This window comes from Abrus precatorius, unplaced genomic scaffold (assembly GCF_003935025.1).
Source record: "Abrus precatorius isolate BTA unplaced genomic scaffold, Abrus_2018 Scaffold8, whole genome shotgun sequence".
Taxonomy (NCBI): domain Eukaryota; kingdom Viridiplantae; phylum Streptophyta; class Magnoliopsida; order Fabales; family Fabaceae; genus Abrus; species Abrus precatorius.
The window spans coordinates 30391085-30415736 of NW_020874428.1; the positions used below are offsets into that span (position 1 = coordinate 30391085).

General features: G+C 34.6%; 6 protein-coding genes across 6 annotated transcripts; 4 read left to right on the forward strand and 2 right to left on the reverse strand.

The window, feature by feature from the left end:
* Positions 1-1247: 1247 nt before the first annotated feature.
* LOC113847331 (lipoamide acyltransferase component of branched-chain alpha-keto acid dehydrogenase complex, mitochondrial) lies at positions 1248-6069 on the forward strand. The gene is made up of 8 exons (XM_027476354.1): positions 1248-1642; positions 1822-1965; positions 2274-2399; positions 2967-3418; positions 3674-3921; positions 4451-4539; positions 5068-5295; positions 5772-6069. The coding sequence occupies exons 1-8, from the start codon at positions 1484-1486 to the stop codon at positions 5883-5885; spliced, it is 1560 nt and encodes a 519-aa protein (XP_027332155.1). The 5' UTR covers positions 1248-1483; the 3' UTR covers positions 5886-6069.
* Positions 6070-6875: 806 nt separating this feature from the next.
* LOC113846015 (probable acylpyruvase FAHD1, mitochondrial) lies at positions 6876-10448 on the forward strand. Its single transcript, XM_027473808.1, has 7 exons — positions 6876-7107; positions 7215-7380; positions 7484-7536; positions 8060-8122; positions 8564-8614; positions 8736-8853; positions 9484-10448. Exons 1-7 carry the CDS (start codon positions 7000-7002, stop codon positions 9597-9599), a joined length of 675 nt encoding a protein of 224 aa, XP_027329609.1. The 5' UTR covers positions 6876-6999; the 3' UTR covers positions 9600-10448.
* On the reverse strand, positions 10052-12618 carry LOC113846014 (epoxide hydrolase A-like). The gene is made up of 3 exons (XM_027473807.1): positions 11996-12618; positions 11391-11632; positions 10052-10680 (listed from the first exon to the last, which is right to left on the reverse strand). Exons 1-3 carry the CDS (start codon positions 12464-12466, stop codon positions 10434-10436), a joined length of 960 nt encoding a protein of 319 aa, XP_027329608.1. The 5' UTR covers positions 12467-12618; the 3' UTR covers positions 10052-10433.
* A 2015-nt stretch (positions 12619-14633) lies between these two features.
* On the forward strand, positions 14634-15818 carry LOC113848270 (RING-H2 finger protein ATL2-like). The gene has a single exon (XM_027477721.1). The coding sequence runs from the start codon at positions 14679-14681 to the stop codon at positions 15447-15449; it is 771 nt and encodes a 256-aa protein (XP_027333522.1). The 5' UTR covers positions 14634-14678; the 3' UTR covers positions 15450-15818.
* Positions 15819-19924: 4106 nt separating this feature from the next.
* LOC113874680 (pectinesterase/pectinesterase inhibitor-like) lies at positions 19925-21670 on the reverse strand. The gene has a single exon (XM_027512893.1). It carries the CDS (start codon positions 21668-21670, stop codon positions 19925-19927), a length of 1746 nt encoding a protein of 581 aa, XP_027368694.1.
* Positions 21671-24048: 2378 nt separating this feature from the next.
* LOC113848322 lies at positions 24049-24519 on the forward strand. The gene has a single exon (XM_027477783.1). The coding sequence runs from the start codon at positions 24129-24131 to the stop codon at positions 24393-24395; it is 267 nt and encodes an 88-aa protein (XP_027333584.1). The 5' UTR covers positions 24049-24128; the 3' UTR covers positions 24396-24519.
* Positions 24520-24652: the final 133 nt, after the last annotated feature.

Below are 24652 nucleotides of genomic sequence, written 5' to 3' on the forward strand. Positions count from 1 at the left end.
AAAAAAAGGCTTGATATTTTGTAATGCAATTTATTTGCCCCTTCCCCTTTCGGCTTGCACAAGACAAAATCTTGCAAATTCTACTTCACTGATTTATATTTCTAATTATTTGTATGTTGATCAATAAGAAAGGAATGGCAATGAAATGCACTACAAGACCAGGGATAGTGACCAAACTCACATCTAAAAATGGAAGTTGAAATCAAAAAAAGGAAAAGGAGAGGATGAACATTGATATAGAAAGTGGGCAGCTAATCATGTGAAGTATTGGTTCCTGGGGCCTGGTTTCAAGACCATGTGAGCGACTTGACATAAACCCGAACTTTCCATCATTTTCCAAGCAAACACTGTCAGAATAAAACACAACTTGATTTATAAGTTTTTGGGTGAAGGGGACAAATACATTAATTGGACTACAACTTTGGGGGGGGGGGGGGGAAGAAATTAAATCAAACACAATCTATCAATATGCAAGTACAAAAATTTTGATCCATGCACGATAGATATTGATATGAAATATTATTCTTGAGAGCAAGGGAAGAGAAACAAAGAAAGACAATAAAATAGGAAAACGATAGTCAATTTTCTTTTCTTTTTTGGGTTATAAAAAAAAATCAATACTGACCACCCTACCACCATTTGGGCCGTCATCTCAAGCCTAAAGCAGGTTTTGGGCCTCAATGGTAAATTCCGTATGTAAACTAGAGAGTAACATGGGCCATGGTGTTACCTTGCTTATAGAATATCAAACTCAGCTCATGTTTAGAAATAGCCCAAAAAACATTCCAATGGTACTTGTTTGAAACTGAGGAAGTTCGAACCAAAAAGTGAGGAAGTTAATATGGATTATAAAATACTTGAGCATTTGGAGGAAAATGTTTTTTCTGAGGTCGTGAGTTTGAATTTTCATGAAATCGTCCAAAATTTACAGTTTGGTGAATATCCACTTTTAATGAAATTTCTTAGGAACCAGTTGAGTAGTTGTGATTACGTAAAATTGTTTACAAATTAGATTAACGCAATATTTTTAAGGTTGAGTCTTTGTTAATAACACGTTATTAGCAAACCTTTATTTTATGATGAGTAGCAGCATATTGGAGCTAAAAAGTATTAAAAAGCATAATTTAATAATGTTAAAACTATATATATTTGAATTCATTGGCTTGAATAATAGTTAGGAAAATGAAAAGGAGACAAGTGATAAACGAGTATATTATAATTAGTCCTTATCCAACCACGTAATGTTTGAGGGAAGAAGTACATTGTGACCGGTCAGCATGCAAAGCACTCCCTCCAAAGCCCCATCTCTGTCTGAATCTCTGATCTGAAAAGCAACTCACCATTGTTCCATTTCCAAACGCAATTGTATATCCTTTATTCATTCATCATCGCAAACCACAAACAGATAACAAATAAATAAATAAATAAATAGATAAATAAATTTAACCACATTTTCCCTCTTCTCTGGTTTGGGCGTTGCAAGATGCTGTGCAGCCGCATATTGCAGAGGAGAATTTTGATCTCCGCTCGGCGATTCCTCCCTTCATTTCAGACCTTCTTTTCTGCTTCTGCTTCTGCTTCTGTTTCTGGTTGTTCCTCCCCTTTTGTCCTCGCCAAAGCTAATGCTCCTTCCCATCTGATTGTGAGTCCCCTTCGACTTCAATACATCTCAATCTCGTGTTACTAACTTTTAATCGGCGGTGGCATAATAACTAATTCGAAAATACATATATATTTTTTAACATCTTTGATTTATGTGTGTGGATTTGCGATAAGTTGTTTCACTGTTTCGCGTCGATTGAATTTCGATTCTGTTTGTAGTTCGATTCTGTGTGTTTCAACAGATACTGCTTTTCTACTCAACCTGTGTTGGAGCTTCCCGCGGGGAAGATAGTGGACGTTCCGTTGGCACAAACCGGTGAAGGTATTGCAGAATGTGAGCTTCTCAAATGGTATGTTCAAGAGGTGAGTGAATTCATTGCTCTTGTGATGTGTGAACCAGCCTGTTGTGTTGTTCTTATCGTTCTATGCTTCAAAATGTAAAAAAGCTTCCTTCCGTGCCAAGAAGAAGAAGAACTTCAAAGGGTTTATATATTGGCGCTCTTTTTTCCAATTAAAAAGTGGCGCTGCTGACTGTTGATTTGCGAAAACATTCAGCGTTTTGCAAATTCAGTTGTAGTTTTTTGTACTAAAGTTGTTGAGAGTTACTCTGTTCCATTCTGCGTAGACATCTTTTTATTCTAATTTTTCTGAATTATTTGCTATGGGGGCAGGGGGATTATGTGGAAGACTTTCAACCCCTTTGTGAAGTTCAAAGCGACAAAGCTACCATAGAAATTACAAGCCGCTACAAAGGAAAAATTTCTAACATTCTCTACGTTCCTGGTGATATTGTGAAGGTGAGATGTGAAATCCTCTGTTGTTGGATATGGTTCACTAAGATGATACTTTGGAATTTGGAAATTGTTTAGAGTGCATTGGTGTAAGAAGTGGTAGAGCTATATTGATGGTTGGGACAGTTCCCTATATTTTAGTTATATAAATGATGAAAAAGTTATATGTGACTTAGATTCATGTGAAGCACATTCATTAATATTTTGACTCATGTTTTTCCAGAATATTGTTCAAAGGTGAAATATTTGATAAGCTGTAGATGCTTAGGATTAGATAGGCCACTAATAGACGAGAAAAATACCCTTAATAGCTGACACCTGAGTCTTGGCACTCATTTACCATTTAAATTCCTGAGCTGTCTCTCTGTGATTACATAAGAGCATGACATATGGACATGGTTTTGTCTACCACATTTATGTTGCAAATACAAATGGAACCTGCCTGAGGTCTTCAAAAGCAGCAATAACTGGGGAATATATGAATGTTTTAACAATTTAAATCTTACAATAATGATTTGGTTATGTGATATGAGTCGACAAATATCTTTGAGCTTCTGTTGGGTAAAATTGCAGGTTGGAGAAACCCTTTTAAAGATACTAGTTGATGAGCCAGCGTTTTCTTCAGTGACTCTCGGTGATTCAGAAAATGCAATGCCACCTGAATCTGATCAGACATTGGTAAATGAGTCTGCATTTCCTACAACAATTTGCAACTCAGAAAAGGCTAAGTCACTGGATTCTAATCTTGAAAAAGGGAGACAAACTGGAGTTCTATCAACACCTGCTGTAAGGAATCTAGCAAAGCAGCATGGTATAGATGTAAATGAAATCAGTGGAACTGGAAAAGATGGAAGGGTTTTGAAAGAAGATGTCCTCAACTTTGCTGTCAAGAAAGATCTCACTGAAAATCCATCTACTACCTTGCAAGCTGATTCTGGTGAACAGCTGCAGGAAGCAGAAGGATACAACAGTGATGTCACAGCTAAATATGATAGGCTCTCTGAGGACACGATACTTCCCCTTAGGTAAAATTGGATGCAAACAAGAATTTAAATCCTTCCGATTTTTCCTTTTTCTTATGAGATGGTGACGAATATCAATTACTCAACCTGCCAAAGTTTTTTTGCGACAAACTATTTATGTAAATGTAAAAGTTTTGATGAACTTCAGTGCTGCAGTAGTTTATGGTGTTTTGCTTTACTCTCAGTTCTAGAACTTGAATTAGAAAGAACTAGGTCACGGAAAAGTTAATGGTATTTTCTTTCCTTTTCTTTTTGTAGGGGATTCCAAAGAGCAATGGTAAAGTCAATGTCACTGGCTGTCAAAGTACCTCACTTCCATTATGTAGATGAGATGAACTGTAATGCCCTAGTGAAGCTTAAAACATCGTTTCAGAAAAATAACCCTTATCCTGATGTCAAGTACACATTCCTTCCAATATTAATCAAATCACTATCCATGGCCCTCAATAAGTACCCTTTTATGAATAGTTGCTTCAAAGATGATGCATTGGAGGTTACCCTCAAAGGTTTGTTTATTAGACATAATCTATGAACCATTGATATAGTTTTGCTTACCTTTGAAGCTTGAATGTGCTTAAATTTTTGTAGAATGAATATAAGGTTATTTCTTAGTGAAAAGTATGAATTAAAGGAAAAAAAAAACAATTACTTTAAAAGCTTAAAAAAATTATCATGAGGTGAAAGAGGTTGCTCCCATTAGCCACTTCTCTCTCTGGTTTTATGGTAGCTCCCTTCTATATGCTCAAAATAACCTTCAAATTCATCTACTGTGTTTGTATGCATATTGATTCCTGGCACATGGTGCAAGTCTTTGAGAATTATTTTCTTCATCTAGTGTATCCCATAGAGTTTGAGGCAGTGTTTTTGATTGTGGAATTCACAAGGATAATGTTTCATAGTTTCCTTGCGTAATATGTTTTGATATTGTTCTCATGTTAGTAGTGGGCTCAAAAAGGTGCTTGATGTTGAACCTTTTTCCAGTTTGTGTTTACTGATATCTAGTGGATATTAATTCAACGATTTATTTTGCCATAGGTTCTCACAACATTGGAATTGCCATGGCGACACCACATGGTCTAGTTGTGCCAAACATTAAAAATGTTCAGTCACTTTCCATACTGGAGGTTGGTTTACAAAATGGGAAAAAGCTTGATTGTTATTGTATATGCACGTTGATAATTGTGCTTTATTCATCCGTTCTTGTTTTAGTTGAACTGTTGAAGTGCATGCTCAGTCCCCATTCTTGCTGTTTACTTTCAGGGCTATGAAGATAAATTTATGATTTGAATTGCTAGAAAAAATATACTTTAATTCTTTACATAAGTTTCTGGTTTGAATGAAATTATTGGTTTTCTCAAAGTTGTTTCTCATTAGAGAAGAAATGAAGAGGCTATTTTATAAGACTTCTTGCTTGGGAAAAAGGCAGCCAACTTCTCATTCGGCTTTCTCAGACACCCTTGCTTTTATCAATGATTTGATTTCAGATTTAGGGATGAGGCCAGGTTGTTTTTGTATTTGGTGAAAATCTTCTGTTTGCATAGCATTCCCGTGTGTATATTGTGTTGAGCTAGATTAAGGACGATATGCCTCACATTTCAATTGGATATATTCTTGTGCCTGTTCTTATTAATTTAATTTTCATTATTACAAAGATAACCAAAGAGCTGGCAAGGTTACAAGATTTGGCATCAAATAACAAGTTATCTTCTGAAGATATATCTGGTGGGACTATTACTTTAAGCAACATTGGCGCTATTGGTGGAAAGTTTGGTTCCCCAATTATCAATCTGCCTGAAGTCTCCATTATTGCCATTGGTCGAATTCAGAAAGTTCCACGGTTTGCTGACGATGAAAGTGTGTATCCTGCATCGCTCATGACTGTAAGTCTTGCATAGTTGCATTGGTAAACTACATGAACAACTGAAAAAACACATATTTATAGATAAACTACAATAATCTGCAATGGTTCTTCATGGCATAACGTGTTCACTTTATAAATAACTGCTTAGTTTGTGATTTAATGAAGTAAAAATACAAAGCGATTTTAGAGGATCCCCCTAGTTTTGCCAATGGAAAGAACTTCATAGCGGTTACTGCAAATTCAGCTTGTGTAGTTCGATTGTCTTCACTGACTTCATGGCATAAGTTAGATAACTTAGATGCATAGGTTGAACTTGCATTAAACAGAGCAGTTCATAGGTTGATGACAAAGTAAGCACACGTTTGAACTATGAATGCCAAAATTTTTAATAAACTATAATATATTTATTAATCAAATATTATGCATTATTATTATTTTTAATGGGTTAGAAGATGAAATAAACAGCACTTTCTGATTTGTTTCTTCTGCATCCAGGTTAATATTGGTGCAGATCATAGAGTCTTGGACGGAGCAACCGTTGCAAGATTTTGCAACGAGTGGAAACAATTAATTGAAAACCCGGAGCTCCTCACGCTGCATTTGAGATGAAATTTGATTACATGGAGGGACAATTACTGAAATTGTAATTTAGGTGGTTAATCTTTATATTGACCACAATAAGAAATTTATGAACCAGAGCATTTAAAATTGATCAAAATGAAGATCTCAAAATTTATCGTAATTATTCTGATCAACAAATGTCCTCGTCATATTCTGAAATTGAAAAGTGGACATTAAATCGAGAAATTCACTACGTTAACTAAAAATTGTAGGATTCCAATTCACTAACAATTTTCCTTTCCTTTCAACTAATCACACACACAAAAAATATAATATACTTAGCAAACTCGACAATGTGTTTGTATGAATACTTCATTTGTTCTTCGCAAAAAAATAAGAAAATGTATCTTTTTATATTAGTAAATAAGTAAATATTAAGATGGAAAGTAATGTTTAAGATTTATATTTCTCTTTTTTGGATAAACTTTGAATTGGTGAGATTTTATCTAATATTTATAAAGGAAAACAATAAAATTTTTTAAATACGAGCTCTTATATATATATATTCTCATTTAATCATAAGTTTACATATATGCAAAAAATAATTAATTTTTTAATAATTAAATTATTCTGTATATTTTAATTAATTTTTTAATAATTAAATTATTCTGTATATTTTAATTAATTAACGTTATAAAAAAATTTATGCTATTTTTTATAAATTAAATTTTTAAATCTAACTAAAATCATATAATAATAATAATAACAATAGATATATTTATATTAAACAAAATCATATAATCAATAATTATATAATTTTTTTAATAATTTTCTTCCACTCATCTAAATGAATAATAATAATAATTTTTTATTTAAATCAATATAAATAATATATATATATATATATATATATATATATATATATATTATACCTTAATCTTTTATTTTAATTATTGCATCTCTTTTCTTTTTGTTATGTTTTTTCATCTCTTTGATCCATTTCACTCTTTGTCCAAAACAAAGTGAGGTATTGAAACAATGGTTTAGGCGCAGGAGAAAATAGCTTGCCTTTGAAAACATCTATAAATCAAACAAACAACCTTAATTGAGATCGTGGAAGAAACTATAGAACCGCAAAGGGGAAGAAGAAGAAGAGGAGGAAATGGCAACTGCAGCTTGTCAGAAGCTTCTGGAGTTGAGCACCAAGATCGTCGCTGTTGGCAGAAACTACGCCGCTCACGCTAAAGAACTAGGCAACGCCGTTCCCAAAGTACTCTCTCTCTCTCTCTACGCACACCCCATAAAATTCCCATTCCAAATTGAAAATTGTAAGCGTGGATGGGACTGAGACTGATGGAGGTGTTTTGTGATTTCCAGGAGCCAGTGTTGTTTCTCAAACCGACGTCGTCTTATTTGAAAAACGGTGGAACCATCCAAATCCCACACAACGAGGGTTCTCTGCATCATGAGGTTGAGCTCGCCGTCGTCATCGCCAAGAAAGCTCGTGACGTGCCCGAATCTTCTGCCATGGATTACGTTGCCGGTAACAAATTCATTCGTCTTACCCTTTCAATTGATTTAATATATTTTTGTTATGCTAATTGACAAGTAAAGATAAATAATTGATATACATTTTGGTATTGCAGGTTATGCGCTGGCTTTGGATATGACTGCCAGGGACCTTCAAGCTGCTGCTAAGGTAACTTTTTCCCATTTCCCGTAGATAACATGGACATCAGCTTCTAGCATTAGCCAAACGTTAAAGTTAGCAGCAGTTTGATTTGAAGCCTCAATAGCTTAAAAAACGTTTTAGCATTTGTGAATATGTGCTCAATTACTTTTTGAAACACCAATAATAAGTAGTTCCTTCGCCCTTGTATGACTTAATTATGAACTCAGGAGGATGAAGTGTGTGTGTGGGTGGGTGGGGGGGGGGGACTGTTTAATGTGTATTGACAATTAACAGGAGTGGGAAATGTTTTCCGAAAATCATTTTCACCGAGCACCAAAAAGAAAATAATCCCCCCTTGGCCCCATAAAAAAAAATCGCTGTAAAAAAATTGGTTAGACTTTCGGGATGTAAACAAAATGAATGATTTGTGTTAACTCCCAAGATTTTGGTATGTGTTATGTTTTTCTGCTCAAATAATCTTAAATATGCAATTTAGATATGAAATTTCCATGATCTAATCATTGATGTTTTCTTTTTACTGTACTGTTAGTCTGCAGGTCTTCCATGGACTTTGGCAAAAGGCCAGGACACTTTCACCCCGATTAGTTCTATTGTAAGAAATTGTACACTATGATGGTTATTGTATACTGAAACTATTTTATAAATGTAATGTTAGAGAAATGAATTTGCTTGGTCCTGGATAGTATTAAGGAGTCAAGAACTACAGAGAATGACTATACAAATTTCAGCCATTGATAAACTTTATGAGGAAATTATTCTGTGTACTTGCATTACCCTGGCACATGTGATTTGAAAGTAATCTATTTTATTGCTACTAAAATTGTGATATGGAGATTTTGCAATAAATGAACCTATACCAACTTCCTATGCATATAATACTGTAGGTCCTTAATTCAATAATACCCATTTTTCTTCTGGGTGAAATTTAAAATTCTGCAAGTAATGAATGTGTCATGATAGACATTGTTTTGTTCATCTACTTATATTATAAGCTATATTAAGTGTAGTATTTTTTTCTTTTAATTTTATGCAGCTACCCAAGACTACAGTGCCAAACCCTGATGACCTAGAATTATGGTTAAAGGTTTGAGATAAAAATACTTATTTTGTTATCTCTTGGTTCTGATAACATTGATTGTGCATTACTGCAGTGATGCATTGGAAACCTGAATGGTTTGCAGATGAATGAATTTACTTTGATGTAGGTAGATGAGGAAATTCGGCAAAAGGGCTCAACCAAGGACATGATCTTTAAGATCCCATTTCTAATTAGTCACATAAGCTCTGTCATGACATTGTTTGAAGGAGATGTCATACTAACTGGTATTTTGTTGAACTTCTACATGTTTCATTCATTAGCTCATGAGCTGGCTCACTATATTAAATATATACACAATTTTTAGAAATAATACTAACGGTACAGCTTAATATATATTAACATTTAATTCTTTTTCTAATTTGACTGAATTATTTACTAATTGAATACATGTAAAAAATATTGGTTTTAGTTATTTGAAATTTGAGCCTAACCAATTGAAACCAAAATATTTAATTAATATAAGGCTCAATATTGGTTCATTAAGCTCAAATGGTGCCTGAGTTTGAAGTACGTCAAGCTTATGCCAAATTTCCAAGCTTGAGCTAGGCTCAGAAATCAACTTGACTCACTTCCAGCCTAATTTGTGGACTTATGTTGCCCTTCAGTAGGTTCATTTATAGATTAAGGGCGTGTTTGTTTTAAAATTAATTATAATTGATTTTGATAGAAATAATTTTAAACCGTTGAGTATTGGGATATGTCCCAAAATTAATTTAGCCATAGATATTTATTGGATCATGTAAAACAAACGGACACTAAATAAAATGCATGCATTGCAGGAATAACACTAGGCACATAAAATAGGGAAATCTTTTGAGACTCTTTCCTGCCTAACAGTTTCAAATGATGTGCAGGCACTCCCCCGGGTGTTGGCCCTGTGAAAGAGGGTCAAACAATTACTGCGGGTATTACTGGCCTTGTGGACGTACAGTTTAATGTTGAAAAAAGGAAAAAGCTAGGAAGTTCTTGATAAACGCACGAGGGGACTTCAATTCTGCAGCAGAGATCTCTTGCCAAGTGGAAACAAAGAGGGGGACACCTTAGGTTTTTATTTAGAGTTTAGAGTCGATACACCACTTATCAGTTTGTTCTCTAATTATGGTCATTGAATCAGTATACTATGGATCTTGGAGGGAGTGCTATTTTAGGTTCTTGTCATGAAAATGATAATATTCTATACTATGGAAATCGGAAATTAACGATTGTGATGGAGCTCATGGATCCGTTCAATAAAAGGTCTAGAGGTCACTTGAATTTCTGACGAAGCCATAACTATAACTATAGTGCTACATAAGCAGCAATTTTTATGACACACATGCAATTATAACGGTGGAAAAGTATGACATTACCGTAAAAAGAAACAACCAAGATCATTATTTTAACTGTGTTATGAAAGCAACAGCAGGGAAAGAAAGGTTAGTGCAGGAAAAACTTTTTCCATTTGTTACCTTGAATTGGAAGATGTAAACGTCTTCAGTTATTATATTGTCTAGTGGAGAGAAGGATTTTAGAAAATTTTGTGGTTAAAGGACATGCGATATGTTTAATTGTTTCCACTCCTTTACCCATGAGCTTGAGTGGTAAACATTTCAGTGCGTGGGAAATAAGCTTCTTTCATCTCCAACAAACCAAAGTACTCGTATCACTCTCAATAAAACATAAGCCTCAAAGAGTTGTGTAGATATACATGCATACGCACTTTAGCAAATACGCACACAAAGCAGGAACTGAAGGACAAAGATGCAATAGAGCAAGAACAAAGGGAAGCATGCATGCCTAACAAGAAGAAGGCATCCAGAGCAAATTAGAATTTTTGAAAGAAATCGTGGATGTGTTTGTTGATCTCATTAGCCCTTTCTTGATGGAGGAAGTGCCCTGACCCTTCAATTACTACTACATCCTCCAAAAGCGGCACATTTTTCTTGAACCCACCTTTGTGAATGTAATCCTTCGTGCCCGGTGCATTATAGGTAAGGTCAAGATCACCCACAATAAACTTAACTGGAACTTTGACTTGAGCACCAGTCCACGGAGCAGTGAGCTCCCAGTTTCTACATATGCAAAGGGAACCAATAAAAAAATATTAGTTTTGATTAGGAAAGGAAAAAGGGAGTATATAAACTATAAAACTCCTTGCCTTTTATGAAGGATATTATGGTTTAGAAAAAAAAAAAACTATAAAATTGATTTCACCGACACTTTCCTCAACATATGTTTATTTGAATAGAAAAATAAACAATATTTGGAGAAAACATGATGAATTTCCCGAATCTGAATTTCATAATACATGTATCTTGTATTTCAAATTTAATTTTTCCAAACACATGAATTTCCTGATCTCAATTTAACCAATAGACTTTCTCTCTCCTATACTATTACTCTACTGGTACACATATTAAGTTGAGCACTAAAATATCTTTGTAGGTATCCTCACTTTCTCTATCTTGCTAAGCTAGCATCACCATCGTCATACTTTCAACTACAGACCTGGTGGGTCTTTAAATTGTGAAGGTTCGGCCAGATCAATATACATTATTTTTTCACTTTAGAGAAGTCAAATTCTACAATAGATTCTCACAAATAAAGTATTAAAAGCCATTAAAATTGGATAAATTGTTTAGGCCATGACCAAAATCTGTGTACTCCTCTTACTTTTCACACCTGTCATTTTATTTTCATGAAAAATGCATGATAGTTAATGCAGTTAAGTTGTGTCACCTAGCTAACATTTTATAGGGAAAGAGCTGAAGGATAAACATACAGATCCAAATTTCTGTAGTAGTTCAAACCCCCTGTGAAGCCAGTCTTCTCATATTTGGTGGCATAGTAGTTACATTCTTCTTCAGATAGCCATGAGGGCAACACTATGGGAGAATCAAATGGGTGTCCAAACCCTTTCCCTTTAGGTAGATAAAGTGGACCAGGGTTCCGGTACGTCAGGAATTCCTTCAGCACTCTTTCAGTTCCAATCTCCTCAAACTCAGCTTCTATATCTCCACACTCCTGTAATAATGCAGTTCAGCAACATAACCACTTAGCAAAACATGATTTGCCCCATCACAAATTCAACTTATTTTCACTTCTACTTGAACCATGTTTTGGGACCTAAAAATTATATTTTTCCAAACACGTGCAGTTTATTACACTCTTCAAAATAAAGTTAATGTTAAGGTCTACCATAACTATGATTCATGTAAAACCTAGAAGAGTATAAAAACATTTTATATATTATATATAAACATAAAGAGAGAGAATAATAAACTAGGTGATTAGTGGTCCACATCAACAGCAATAACTTAATAGACAGTTAGAACCAAACCAAACACAGATAACAGAAAGCAGACACACACAAAAGCTGGATCAAACCTGAAATCTGCAGATATAATAGTCATTTCCATAGACTGCTCTTAAGGTTTCAAGGGGTTTTCTTTGGGGGTTTCGTGGAGTGAAAACGACGCTCAAGTTAACGAGAGCTCTGATTCGTTCGGGGCGATAGAGGGAAAGATACCAAGCAGTGAGGGCACCCCAGTCATGACCAACCACGAACACCTTCTCTTCGCCGCCGGCTACGGCGTCGAGGAGTCCGATGATGTCGCCGACGACGTGGAGGCTGGTGTAGGCGGTGGGTGTGGGTGGCGCGTCGGTGTCGCCGAAGCCTCGGAGGTCGGGCGCCACGCAGCGGTAACCGAGGGAAGCGAGAGCTACGATCTGGTGGCGCCACGTGTACCATAGGTCGGGGAAGCCATGGATGAAGAGTATGAATGGGCCGTGACCCTTCTCAGCTATGTGCATGTTTACGCCGTTCACATTCACTGTTCGGTGTTCTACACCCTCCATGTTTAAGATCGATGGAATTTTTAGTTAATGTGTTTGAGATTATATAGGAAAGAATTGATGAATTAGCTTGTTTCAAAGCATTACGAAGACAAGGAATAGAATAAAGGCAGTGTGCTTCTTTTGCTTTGTGTTATTCTTTACTTAATTTAGTTATTGAGATAATGAGTATCTGGTTATTAATTTCTGTTCTTAACGTGTCGCTTCTGCTTTGTGTGGGTCATAATGTTAAATCAGTTTCTCAATTCAGTGTAATGTATGCTATGCATACGTTAATCACGTTTTGTCGGCCAGTTGCCCCTTTTGGAGAGTGAAGCTCAGTCACAGCGCCAACTGTAAACTATCAAACAGTGATTACTGTTTTCATCTTCCTTCCTTATTTTACTTTTAACCTTTTCTAAACACATTAACTAATATCATCAACTTTTATTTAATACCTTTAATGTGTTTTTATCTGTTGACATGTTTTGTCACTCATTAAATTTAAGATTTTATTAATTTAAATTTTTAGAGATGAATTTAAGACAACTTTTAAAATTTTGGAAAAAGTGTCTTTAAAAAGCTCTTTAGGAATATAAAAATTCATTTAATAAAAAACCTTTTTCTTTATCCTTAACCTTACATTCACGTACGCATAAGTAGTACGATAAAGCACTCTATAAAATAACAAATTCAAGATTCGAACCTTCAACGTTATAGGTAACATTTTATTGCAACTACCATTTGTTTATTTAGGACGCCTCTACCTGGAAGAAGTGTGAATGGGAATGGGTTTGCCTTGACAAATTATGTATACAACTGTTTTCGGTCAATGTTGTGTATTCAACTCAAACAAGGCAAAGCAACCACACAGTTGGGCTTAGCTTGAAAAGAGGGCCAGTATTTGAAGACAGTCGAGAAATATAGGAAAGAAAAATACATATTTCTTTTAATTAAAAAGTTACGTCGTATTCATAAAAATAAATAATTAATATAAATGAAAAAGGATAAAATAAAACAAGGTAAGCAGGGTATGGATGAAAAGGCTCTAAAATATAAGAACAAATTGTAAAAGAAAGAATCGGTCAAAACCCCAGGTGAGGACGAGCCTCTCCTCCATTGGATCCCGCAACTTCTGCTGTGCCTGTGTGAGAGAGATAGATGAAGTGACCAACTTCATTCGTATACTTCACTTCATAATACTTTTCTTTTTACCAAAAATATAAGCAAATATTATATTTATTCTTTTAGGAAATACATTTCATTTTATTCTACTTGTTATTTTTAAAATAAGCATTTTTTTATTTTAAGACTAATTTTTGTAGAAATGAATAAATTATTAAATACTTTATAAGTTTGTATGATACTCCATGCTTTTATTTTGTGTTTCTTTCCTGTTTTAACTAAATTTGGTGCATCCAAGTTAAGTTTAGTAAGAAAAAAATTAACTAATTTAATTATGGCAATTAATCATCGATTAACTACAATAGAATATCTAATTAATAATTAATAATCTAGGATTGCATTATTAGTTTACAAATCTCTGGTCTTGATAGGTTGAATCCGTAGGAAAGGAGCAGAAACAAGGAAAGTGTTTGGAAGATGACAATGGTTAAGGAAGAAAGAGCAAAAGGGTTGTGATATAGAGTCCAAACAAATTGGTCAGTGGCATAATGCATTCAAAATTAATTATTGAAACGTATAAAGTGGGATATCATTTGAGGTAAGCAAACATGTATTGACCAATGCCTTTGGCGCAACACATTTCCACAGTTCCATACTTTCATCACGTAAGGAAATATATCTGCTACCTCTCTTTAACAACACCACGTCATTAACTCACGCCCAATCCAAACAAGCCAGACAATATTTCAACGCGAAAATTAAAGAAAACAAACAAGTCTGGAGGCCATTTTTTAAAAAAAAATTCAATTACAAAATTATTATTATTTCAAATAATTGCATAAAAAATAATATTTTTTATACTATTTTCATATAAACAGTTAAAAATAAAATGCATACGAGATTGATTTTGATAATTAAAAATAAAACTTTCGATATTTTTTGAGGATTTGAGAGATAAGGGCAGACAGGTCATTTGAACAAAACCGCGTCAACAGTATGAAATGTCCAGTAACAGGCACAGCCATAGCAGATAAATAAACATTACAGCCGAATCCAACCTACTCACTCCAAAATATCAGAATTGAACCTCTCTCTCTGACACAAATCGAAGATGGGCAACGACGACGTCGATGGCAATGGCAAGGAAATCCAATACGAATCAAAAGACTTCGCTCTCAGCGGCAAGATAATGCTAATCGCCATCGTCGTTCTCTTCCTCATTATAATCATAATGCTCTGTCTCCATGTCTATGTCCGATGGCACCTCGTACGCGCTCGCCGCCGACGAAATATCCGCCGCGCTCGCCGACCGCATTTCGTCTTCTACATGGACCCCACTGTCGTCACGGTGGCCTCTCGCGGCCTCCACCGCTCCGTGATCTCTTCCCTCCCAGTCTTCACTTTCTCCCACACCACCCACCCGGACCCAGTGGAATGCGCCGTTTGTTTGTCGGAGTTCGAAAATGGGGAAACGGGTCGGGTCTTACCCAAATGCAACCACAGTTTCCACATTGATTGCATCGACATGTGGTTCCAGTCTCACTCCACGTGTCCTCTTTGCAGGTCACCTGTGGAGACCCGAACAGACATTGAGGCCCGACCCGAAGGTGTGGCTTTGTCTGAACCGGAATCGAGTTTAAGTTCTGAATTGGGGGTGGGAGGGGAAGAACTGAACGGGTATGGAGCGGTGGGTTCTTCTTCATTGCGTGTTGAGGTGCAAGGCAGGAACCATAGCTTGAGGGTGGAGTCGGAGTCGTCGTTTCGGTCGCCGGTGAGTCGCATATTGTCGTTTAAGAGGATTCTTAGCAGGGAGAAGACGGCAAGCGTTTCGGGTTGTGGTGGCGGGTGCAGCGACATGACCGATTTAGACACAGAACGATGAGACTCAGCGAGTGGATGACGTGGCGCCGGTGGAATCGAAAATGTCATATCGAGAAGATTACAAGCTGGCGGCAGAAGTTACACGTGTGTGACGTGACAAAACTGATCCTTCCTTTCAGAATGTTAATATTACCTCTGTTGAGGCAAATTTGGGAATTTTCTACTTAACCCACCATTCATATTAGATCCAATATTTTTTAATAAAATTTAAAATTACATATAAATTAGTTTAAATTAAATCTGTATGTGGTCCCATAGTCGGTCTTTAGTAAAATCTATTAAAATCAATGCATGTATCATTGAAAATTATCGGATGTTTAATATTTTAAAAATATTTAATGTAAAACATTATTCTTATTTTAGAATTTTTTTTTATTTGAATAAAATAGTAAAGCGTGTCGGGAACATTCATTGCGTGGTATTGGGTTTAGCGTGACTAGGGAGTGACTCCCTTTGGAATGTGCTCTTCATTCAAAGTCCCGTCATTTTCTTGCCCCAGTCCTTGCTGCACACCTGTCATTTTAATTAGTTAGGTCTTAAATGAGCTGAAAGAGAAAAATAAAAATAATTTAATTAAGTCATCCATTTCTCTAAATAATTTTTTTATTTCATAAAAAAATATTTTTAATTCATACAAATTACAACAAAACAATTTGTTTTATTTTTTACGATAAGCTAAATTTATATTTTTTTGGTAAATACAAAAATTAATTCAAATAATTTTTTATAAGAACTAAATTTTAAAATGATAAAATTTGTAGGAACTAATCATTTACTTAATCAATAAGAAGTATTTAATAATGTGACGATAGTAAATTGTTTGTTGATGTATAAAAATGAGTTTGACATTATAATAGTTGATGTATGACTCTAGTAAATTGTTTGCTGAACTTCACAAGGAATGAAATAAAATGATCATTTAACACCTATTGAATGATTGAAAAAAAAAAAAGAAAAAGAAAAAACGAATGGAGTGATAAAAATGTAAACAAAGGTGACGGATAAATTTTTTTAAAAATAATAGAAAATAAATGTTAAATATAATGATTAATTAAGGATAAAATATATTGAGTTGAGCTAGATCTTATGATATTTGAATTTGTTCTAATTCTTTTTTAAGGTCACGTTTTTTAAAGGTTTTGTTTAACTTGTAAACTTAATAATAATATAAAAAAAACTTACTTCATAACGCAATGTATAAGTCAACGAATTTAAATATTTAAATAGATATATAGTTTTAAAATCTTACATCATTATTTAATTTAATCTATTAAGCCTAACAATATTCTTAAATGATTAAAAAAATTAATTATTTAATCTATTCAATAATTAAACTTAACTTAAATTCAGTATAAGTTAAATTATAGATTCCCAACGAACAAATTTGTGGTGCGTTTACAAGTTGTAAAGCTTTAACAGTTGGAAGCGTGTTGAAAAAGAAGAAGAAGAAAAAGAAGCAACAGAAGCTCTGGAAAAGGAATCCGAAAGAGCTTCTCTTTATAGTTGCAGTGGTACAGACTTGGCACCAAATCATTGAGACATTCTAATCACCTGCTAATGATAAGTTGTTGACTTTGCTTGGGAAGCACCAACTTTTTTTCTTTTCATTTTTTAAAATGTCTAGCTGCGTTTCGTAATTACCTTATTTCACACCGTTACACAAAGGTTAAAGAAACTAATAATTATGCTAAAATCTGGATTACATATTTTTAATGCTTCATCTTTTAGAAGAAAAATTTACTTATTCTTGTAAGATGCTTTAAACTCGTTAAAATAATTTAAAACTTGAACTATTGTTATTGAGACTTAGTTTATAGAGAGGAATATATATATACCGTTTTCTTAATACCGTAAAACATTTTTCTTTTTGCCAAAACGACAGTGATCATTTCATAGCGGAATGAGTATTATTTGAGAATAGGAAGATGATATTAAAATAATTAAGAAAATGCACTAGACAAATTTAATTAAAGTTTTCATTGTAAAACCCTAATAAGTAGGCAAAACTTTTAAGACAAATACTGGTAATAAGATTTCAATCATGAGTTGTATAAGATATAAAATACGATATGATTTGAACACAGTAAATTGCATAAATTGCTAGCGAACAGCTTTATTGATGCATATACGAAAAACTCATTGCAGAAAGTCAATAAAATTTGATGATCGAGGTCGATATTCCTATGACAAACCAAATATATAGTTTTTAAGAAAACTATGATGCAAATGAAAATAAAAAATGGGTGCAAATTAAATTAAAACCTTAATACAATTCCAAGATCTTTTAAATTAAATTGAAGAATCGGCCAAACTCTTGAGTTTTAACATGATTCGTAGAATTACGTAAAACATTTTTTTTTTACATATTTTTATTTTAAAGCAACTTTCTAATCACTTCACACCACTGGTCAACTATATTTTTAATTAAAGTAAGTAAAGAAAAAAATGAAGATAAAAGTATATATTATCCTTTTCATTAATTTAAAATTAGTTATACCAATACTTTTTCATTATACATATAAACCTTCCACTTCAGTTTTCCATAAAGTAATTAACAGTCTAACACGCAATCTTAAAAGGGATTTGTTAATTGACATTTTTCTAGCTCCAACTGAACAAGTGTCAATCCCTAGTTCCTCATGGGCTGTTAAGAACCTTCCCAAAATTTTCACTCCACAGAGGGTTTTGTTACGTACAGACATCTAAAACCCTTACAACAGCTTGAAGAGCAGTCTAAACGGTACTCCACAAAATTCATTCACACGAATCCCTTAAATGGGTGTCGATAAATAATTAAGGAGATAGGTGGACTAATCATAAATCCTTAAATTATACTAACACGTGACCCTTGTTCTGAGTACAATGTTCAATCATTGAGATGCTAAAGCGTACAATGTAATTAATTAAGAAATGATTTTTTTTAATAAATTTGCCGTATTTTTTTTCCTAAAATTATAGAAAAATAGAAAGACAAGAGAGAAAGAACATGATTAAATGAGTAATGTAACGGAGAGATATTAAACTATTTATCATCATAAAAGTTTATCATTAAAAATGGTGTAAAAATAATATATTTATAATTAATTGGATATATTCTTAATCGATTGGCATGCTCCGTGACGTCAAATCATGGAAGGAAGAGAAAGCATATAAGCAACGTAATTATCTTTTACACGAAATAATTATATATTCTTTTAGTTTTTTAATCAAATGAAATGAGGGAAATTAAACTCTACCCTTTTTCACTGCTATTCTTTTACTTTTTCTTTCATATTAAAAATACAGGATTTTATTCTCTTTTTTTTTTTCTGTCTATTTTTTTTTCACCTTTATTTTTCTCCCTTCTAAACTATGCGTTACCTCACTCTACTTCTCCTGTTAGGACTCAACCCGCAATGAGCCAGAACACCTATCACATGCATTCCAAGCTGATGTTTGGTCCCATTGTTGGCTAGAACCAAACCCATTTTTAGGTGTTTATTGTGAATTTAACGTGTTTGGGAGAAGTGTTTGGAGGTACTTCACATGGGAAAATGCATTCAAACGTGATTCTAGCAGAAGTAATCTCTCATGTAATTTTTGAGTTAGGTTAATAATTTTATAATAAATTTTACAAAATATGAATGACTTGACTTCAACTTAATTTTATTCAAAATTAAATCTGAAAATTCAAGATCACTAAAAGTAAACATCTGTATAACTAATCCAAACATACACTTAATCCCTTTAAAGCAGGCTATTTATATAGAACCTCTATATAAGAAGTCTTGATCCCTAACCTTCCCTTATTAGTTTATTCAGTATATTGTAAACGAAATTTTCACACAATGTTAACAGCCTGTGTTGTAGTTTGAGCTTACTTGGAGGTTTTATATCTCCGAGCGCTCAATTTTAACATAACAATATGTTTCAAAATTTCAAATGAAAAAACAAATTAAAGGTGTTATATCAGTCAAGTTGCCCATGTTTTGACTCTATAATCTTTTCAAATAAATTGTATCAAATATTTAAGGCGTTATAATTATTTTTAATAAAAAATTATGCTTAATTACTTAAATTTGTTTTTAAGAATTAATGTTAATAAGTTATTTATTTTATTTTGGTTAAATGGAAAAATTAATTAAATTGAGGTTTTTGGGCCTCGTGGGCCCATCATCAAAATGACGCTTTTGGATTGCATAAAAGCAAGAAGGAACAAGCAAGAGAGAAATAAAAAAGTGAGGAAAATTCCGAAGCAATGGGTAATTTAGCTGGAATTAACTCTGGTGCAACCAGCACGGAAGTGGCTAGGAAGTTGGTGAAAAGGGAGAAAAATGAATTAAAAAACAAATACCACTGAATCACCTTCCTTAATCACCGACATATATAAAATGTCAAAATGGTTGAGATGGAGCAAGAGCTCTTGCATGCATGCAGGGATGGCTACATAGACTATAATAATAAATAAATGAATAGATTTTAAAAAAAGAGCATGAATTAAGCTGCGACGGGGGCAAGGGGTCCAAGGGAATAGGGTACTCCAGAATCAATGATCCAACTATCACGCTGAACTGAATTAGCGATCTCAAAAAACTTCCCTGGGTAGTAATCAGCAGCCTCAACAGGGTTAATCACCTTGAAACCAGGCCACGTGATTCTCTCAGCAGTGTTAGCACCAGGACCCTTGTTGTTGAACTCGTAGTAGACGCTTGTGTCCTTGTTCGCACTTCCCATCCATGCCATGTACCCTTGTGGAACAAATATGTCGTCAATTTGAGAGTCCATGATCACAACCTTGGCGTACATCCTCCATGGTCTTCCAAGGTACGATATCTTGCGGGGCAAGGCAAACAAATCTGGTTCACCCGTGAAGACACAGCTCTGGAAAACAAGTGCACTAGTGCTATCAATCTTTGCCCTTCCACCAGCTGTCACCATGCATTGCTGGTTGTCCAATGGCTTCCTCACGATAAACTTGCAGTTCTGGAACACTCCAACCGCATCACCGAAAACGAAATCAATGGTACCTGTAACAGTGCAGTCACGGTAGAATTGCCTGTGTGATTGCACGTAGAGGGTGTCCTGGAACCCGTCCATTGCGCAGTTGAAGAACACAGCCTTGTCTGCTGTTACCCTGAGTGCCACGGCTTGGTGCTTCTCAGCTCCAGCGGTGTTCTCGAATCCCACGTTTTTGGCCATGAAGTAAGCACCATTGACACCGACGGTGGCAGTGCCGTAAGTTTGGATACCATCGACGTAGTTTTTGCTGCCGGTGAATCTTGTCTTGGTGGGGCCATCTCCAATAACAGTGACATGGCTCATGCGATTCTCCACGTTAACATACTCCTGGTAGATACCAGCCTTCACGTAAATAACAAAAGGCTTTTTGTTCTTCTTAGGAACGAGTTTAAGAGCCTCGGTGAGTGTGGTGACTTGGCCACTCCCATCCTGAGCCACAACAACATTGGGTTTAGGCTCGGGATCTTGGAGAAGACGCCTTTGCCCTTCACTCAACCATGAAGGGAAACCATCAGCCAAAGGTGCTTCAGACAGAAGCTTTCTAGTACTGGTGGTGGTAGTAAAGGCGGTCAAGTTAAGACCCCTGAAGAGACTAGACACGCCGTTCACTATGTCCAACGCGTTGCTGCTGAGCTCCAAAGAGGCATTCAGAACCTTAGCCATTGTCTGGCCAGCATCGGTGGTTGTGTTCACAAACCCATCCAAACATGTGTGTTGGTGAGCGAGTGTACCCGCGAGCCAAACCTTGAGATCATAAGCGTACTCATCCATCTTGTTAATATCAAACCTGTCCAACATGTGAACGGATCTGTGAATATCTTCGACAGCGTAACCTAGAACCTCCTTGCAAATATCCATGGCCTGTTTGGTCATGTTGTCGGTGGCCAATTCGTGGTAGAGGGTGGAGTTTTCAATTTGCTTTACCATTTCCTCTGCCGTGGCGTTGAACGCGGCTATGATAAGCCCCTTAAAGTCTGTGGTTTCGTTTGATGCCTTTTCAAGACTCTTATGGCATGTTTCTTTGAATTCGGTGGATTCGCATATAACCTGAACGTTCTTTTGAGACTTTGCGATCTGTCCATCACCCCCTTCTTCGCTAAGTTCGCCGTCGGTTCTTATGCCCACGGCCACTGCGGCGACCATAGCCACAAGCAGGATCGAAGAGATGCTAAGAATGGCTAGCTTCTTCTTCCTCTCGTGGACGGTATCGAATCCTTCTGCCATCTTTGAACAGCTTAAGGATTCAACTCTTTTTTTTTTTTTGGGTTTCTCTTTTTGTTTGCTGTTTTTTGTATTGGCTTGTATGTATTTATTTCCCCTGCGATTGAGATTATTGGCCCTCTGGGCAGTGGTTTTCTCAAAGCCCTGGGGGCGCTCTGCTTCGGAACGGTGTGGTATGGTGGCTATTTATACACCATTTGTGTTGTTGAATCAAAGGGATTTTACTTGTTATGTGTAATATCATCCACCAGATTCGCATCCTTCCCATGCGGCATTGACCGAAATATACTCAGTGACTAATTTTCATCCGTTTAATTGTAGAGCAAACGATGGTAAATCGTTGTGATTTTGAGGAGCTCCTTCGTTCATGGACTTTTAAAGCGCCTATTTTAACGCGTCGGAGCTTGGAGGGCGTGCTCGTCATTTGCTATAGCTCCCATGCTTCCCCTTGTTCTTTTTGGGTAATAAAACCATGTGTATATATATTATTAAAGGTTTTGTAGTTAATCTCATTTTTTTAATTATTAATACTAATACAATTATCAATTATTATATATGCTTATGCAATCAATGAATCGAATCAACCTAAAATTAATTTATGATTCCATTTCTGAATTAGTTTGATAAATTTTAATAAATTAAATCAATTGAACTTGACCTAAAAACTAAAAAGCATGTTAAATAAGTTTAACTTGACTTAATTCAATTCATTAATTTTTGAACTAACTCAATATGCATAAAGTGTATATATATAAAATAAATATGTTTAATTTAAAACAAATTAAGTTTAATTTTTTAATACGTTTCTCTTATATTTTATTTTTATGCATTCTTGTTATATTATTCATTGTGTATATTTTTTATTTCAAATTTGTTGTTTTACGGATGAGTTTGAAAATATCCTTCCTGTTATTACGTGGTTCATAATTTTATATTGATTACTGAACGTATGTATCGTAAAACTGCTGCTTTTTCGTTTTCCCTTTTACAAATTCCGTTCAGATTATATCATTCAGAAATACGTCACGGTGTTTACGTAGGTAAGTATATATTCAGGGTTTGACACTTTGCCTATATATATGTTGAGGGATTAGAACATAACGCTGACGAATCAAATCTGCACCGTCTTATAAATATTGAAAATTATTTTAACAAATGCTTTAATGAAAATTATAAACAATTATCTATATTTTTCAAAAATTTATTCTGTAATCAATCAGAGAGAAGAAATCATTTTTGTCAACAATTTGTACCAATTTTTTCATACAAAATAGTTACCTTTTAAATATTTTTCTTTAACGGCAATTGTTTTTTTTTTTTTTCTCTTGGGTTACAACCGTAATCGTATTAGAATTTTGACGTAATTAAAAAGCATAATCTTTTGAAAAAAAATAATCCATGTCAAATTGTATTAGTTAATTAGCTGTTGGTTTAAAAAATAATGACGTGAAGGATAGATCAGTATGTATTAAATCAACTATTTCATATTAACACATTACTGTAATGAGAACTAGCAAGATATATGTATGATTGTTAGAATTTAAATTTCGTCTTAAAAATTTTCGCATCTCTTTCTCTTTCCCCCTCTCCCTCCACCATCTTTAATGACCAAAAATTAAAATATACAATACAAAGAAGAAAAATGCAAATGAATCAGAGTTATTCAAGTTCCCCCCACCCCACCCCAATATGTTTGTTTTATTCAAAAATTAAGAACGAATCTTCTTTTGCTTTAATCAACAGAAGAATCATATTCGCCGTCCCCTCTATGATCCCAGATCATACGCGCCATTTTCCTTACTTTTGACCCAAATCAAACCAGTTGATAAGAAAAAAAACCTTTTGTTTCCTGGGATTGGAGAAACACCAATTATTATTTTTAGTCCATTTTTCCGACAATTTAGGCGATAAGATGAATATATTCGACCTACTAATCAAGCCCAAACATTGAAACATCGATTATATATGATTTTTGAAATATTTTTTTACTTTAAAAATAAAATTTCTTTTAATTATTGAAATTTTGTATGAACTTTGTTTTTGAGGTTTTTGTTCATAAAAAAGTTATTATTATTATTTCTTTAAATCGTTTTTGACTCAACTTTTCATTTTAAAGAGAAGGTAGAAAAAAACTTAGACCAAACATTACCTAAATAAAAACCCAAACGCCACTTCAACTCAGTGATGCATGTACATTTTTTTTTTTCGTTTTTTCTAATTTTTGGGTTAGACGCGCGAAGTTTATCTTATTCTTCAGAAAGAAATATTCTTGGTTCCATTATACTATAACGCGCTGCATTGCGGGGGAAGCTAAAGGAACACTTTTGCCACCTTATTTAAGGAGAGACAAGTGGCTGTTAGAAGCAACTAGAAAACAAACACAAAGCATTAACTTAACAAAGAAACTATTCTCTCATTGTGGTTGTGCACTATCTTAGTAGTACTTTTGAGCATCCAATCCATGGCACCCCATGCAAACCTGAGAGAGATTGGCTTAGAAGGCTTTGCTTTGATAGACAAGTTTTATGGTGCACAAGCAGCTCCCAGAAACAGAAGTGGGGTATTTCCTGCGAGACAAGGACGTTGGGTGGTTCAAGTGCCGAATGATGAGATGGAAGAGCTTCCCTTGAATAGCAATGAGGTAGCTGCACGCTTTGGTGGGATAATGGCAGTGAATTACTTCAAGGGAAAACAACAAATTCGTTGTGGTAGACCAATTCGAACTTGAGCTCTTTGGTTCTGAGTTTATACTATTAGAGATAGTATCATTAGTTATATCTTTAAGTAGTTGTTTATTTGAAGTGTGCCTCTTTATGTGAATTAACTATCCTAGACATACGTAGGAGCATGTAGGAAGTCGCTCAGCGACCTTCAAATAATATATGAAGGTCTTCTGCAGCTGTTACTGTGGGACTAAATATATTTAGCTAATTAAGTCCTTGTTTGTTTTATGTACTATGATGTATAACTCAAAAGCAAGTTGGA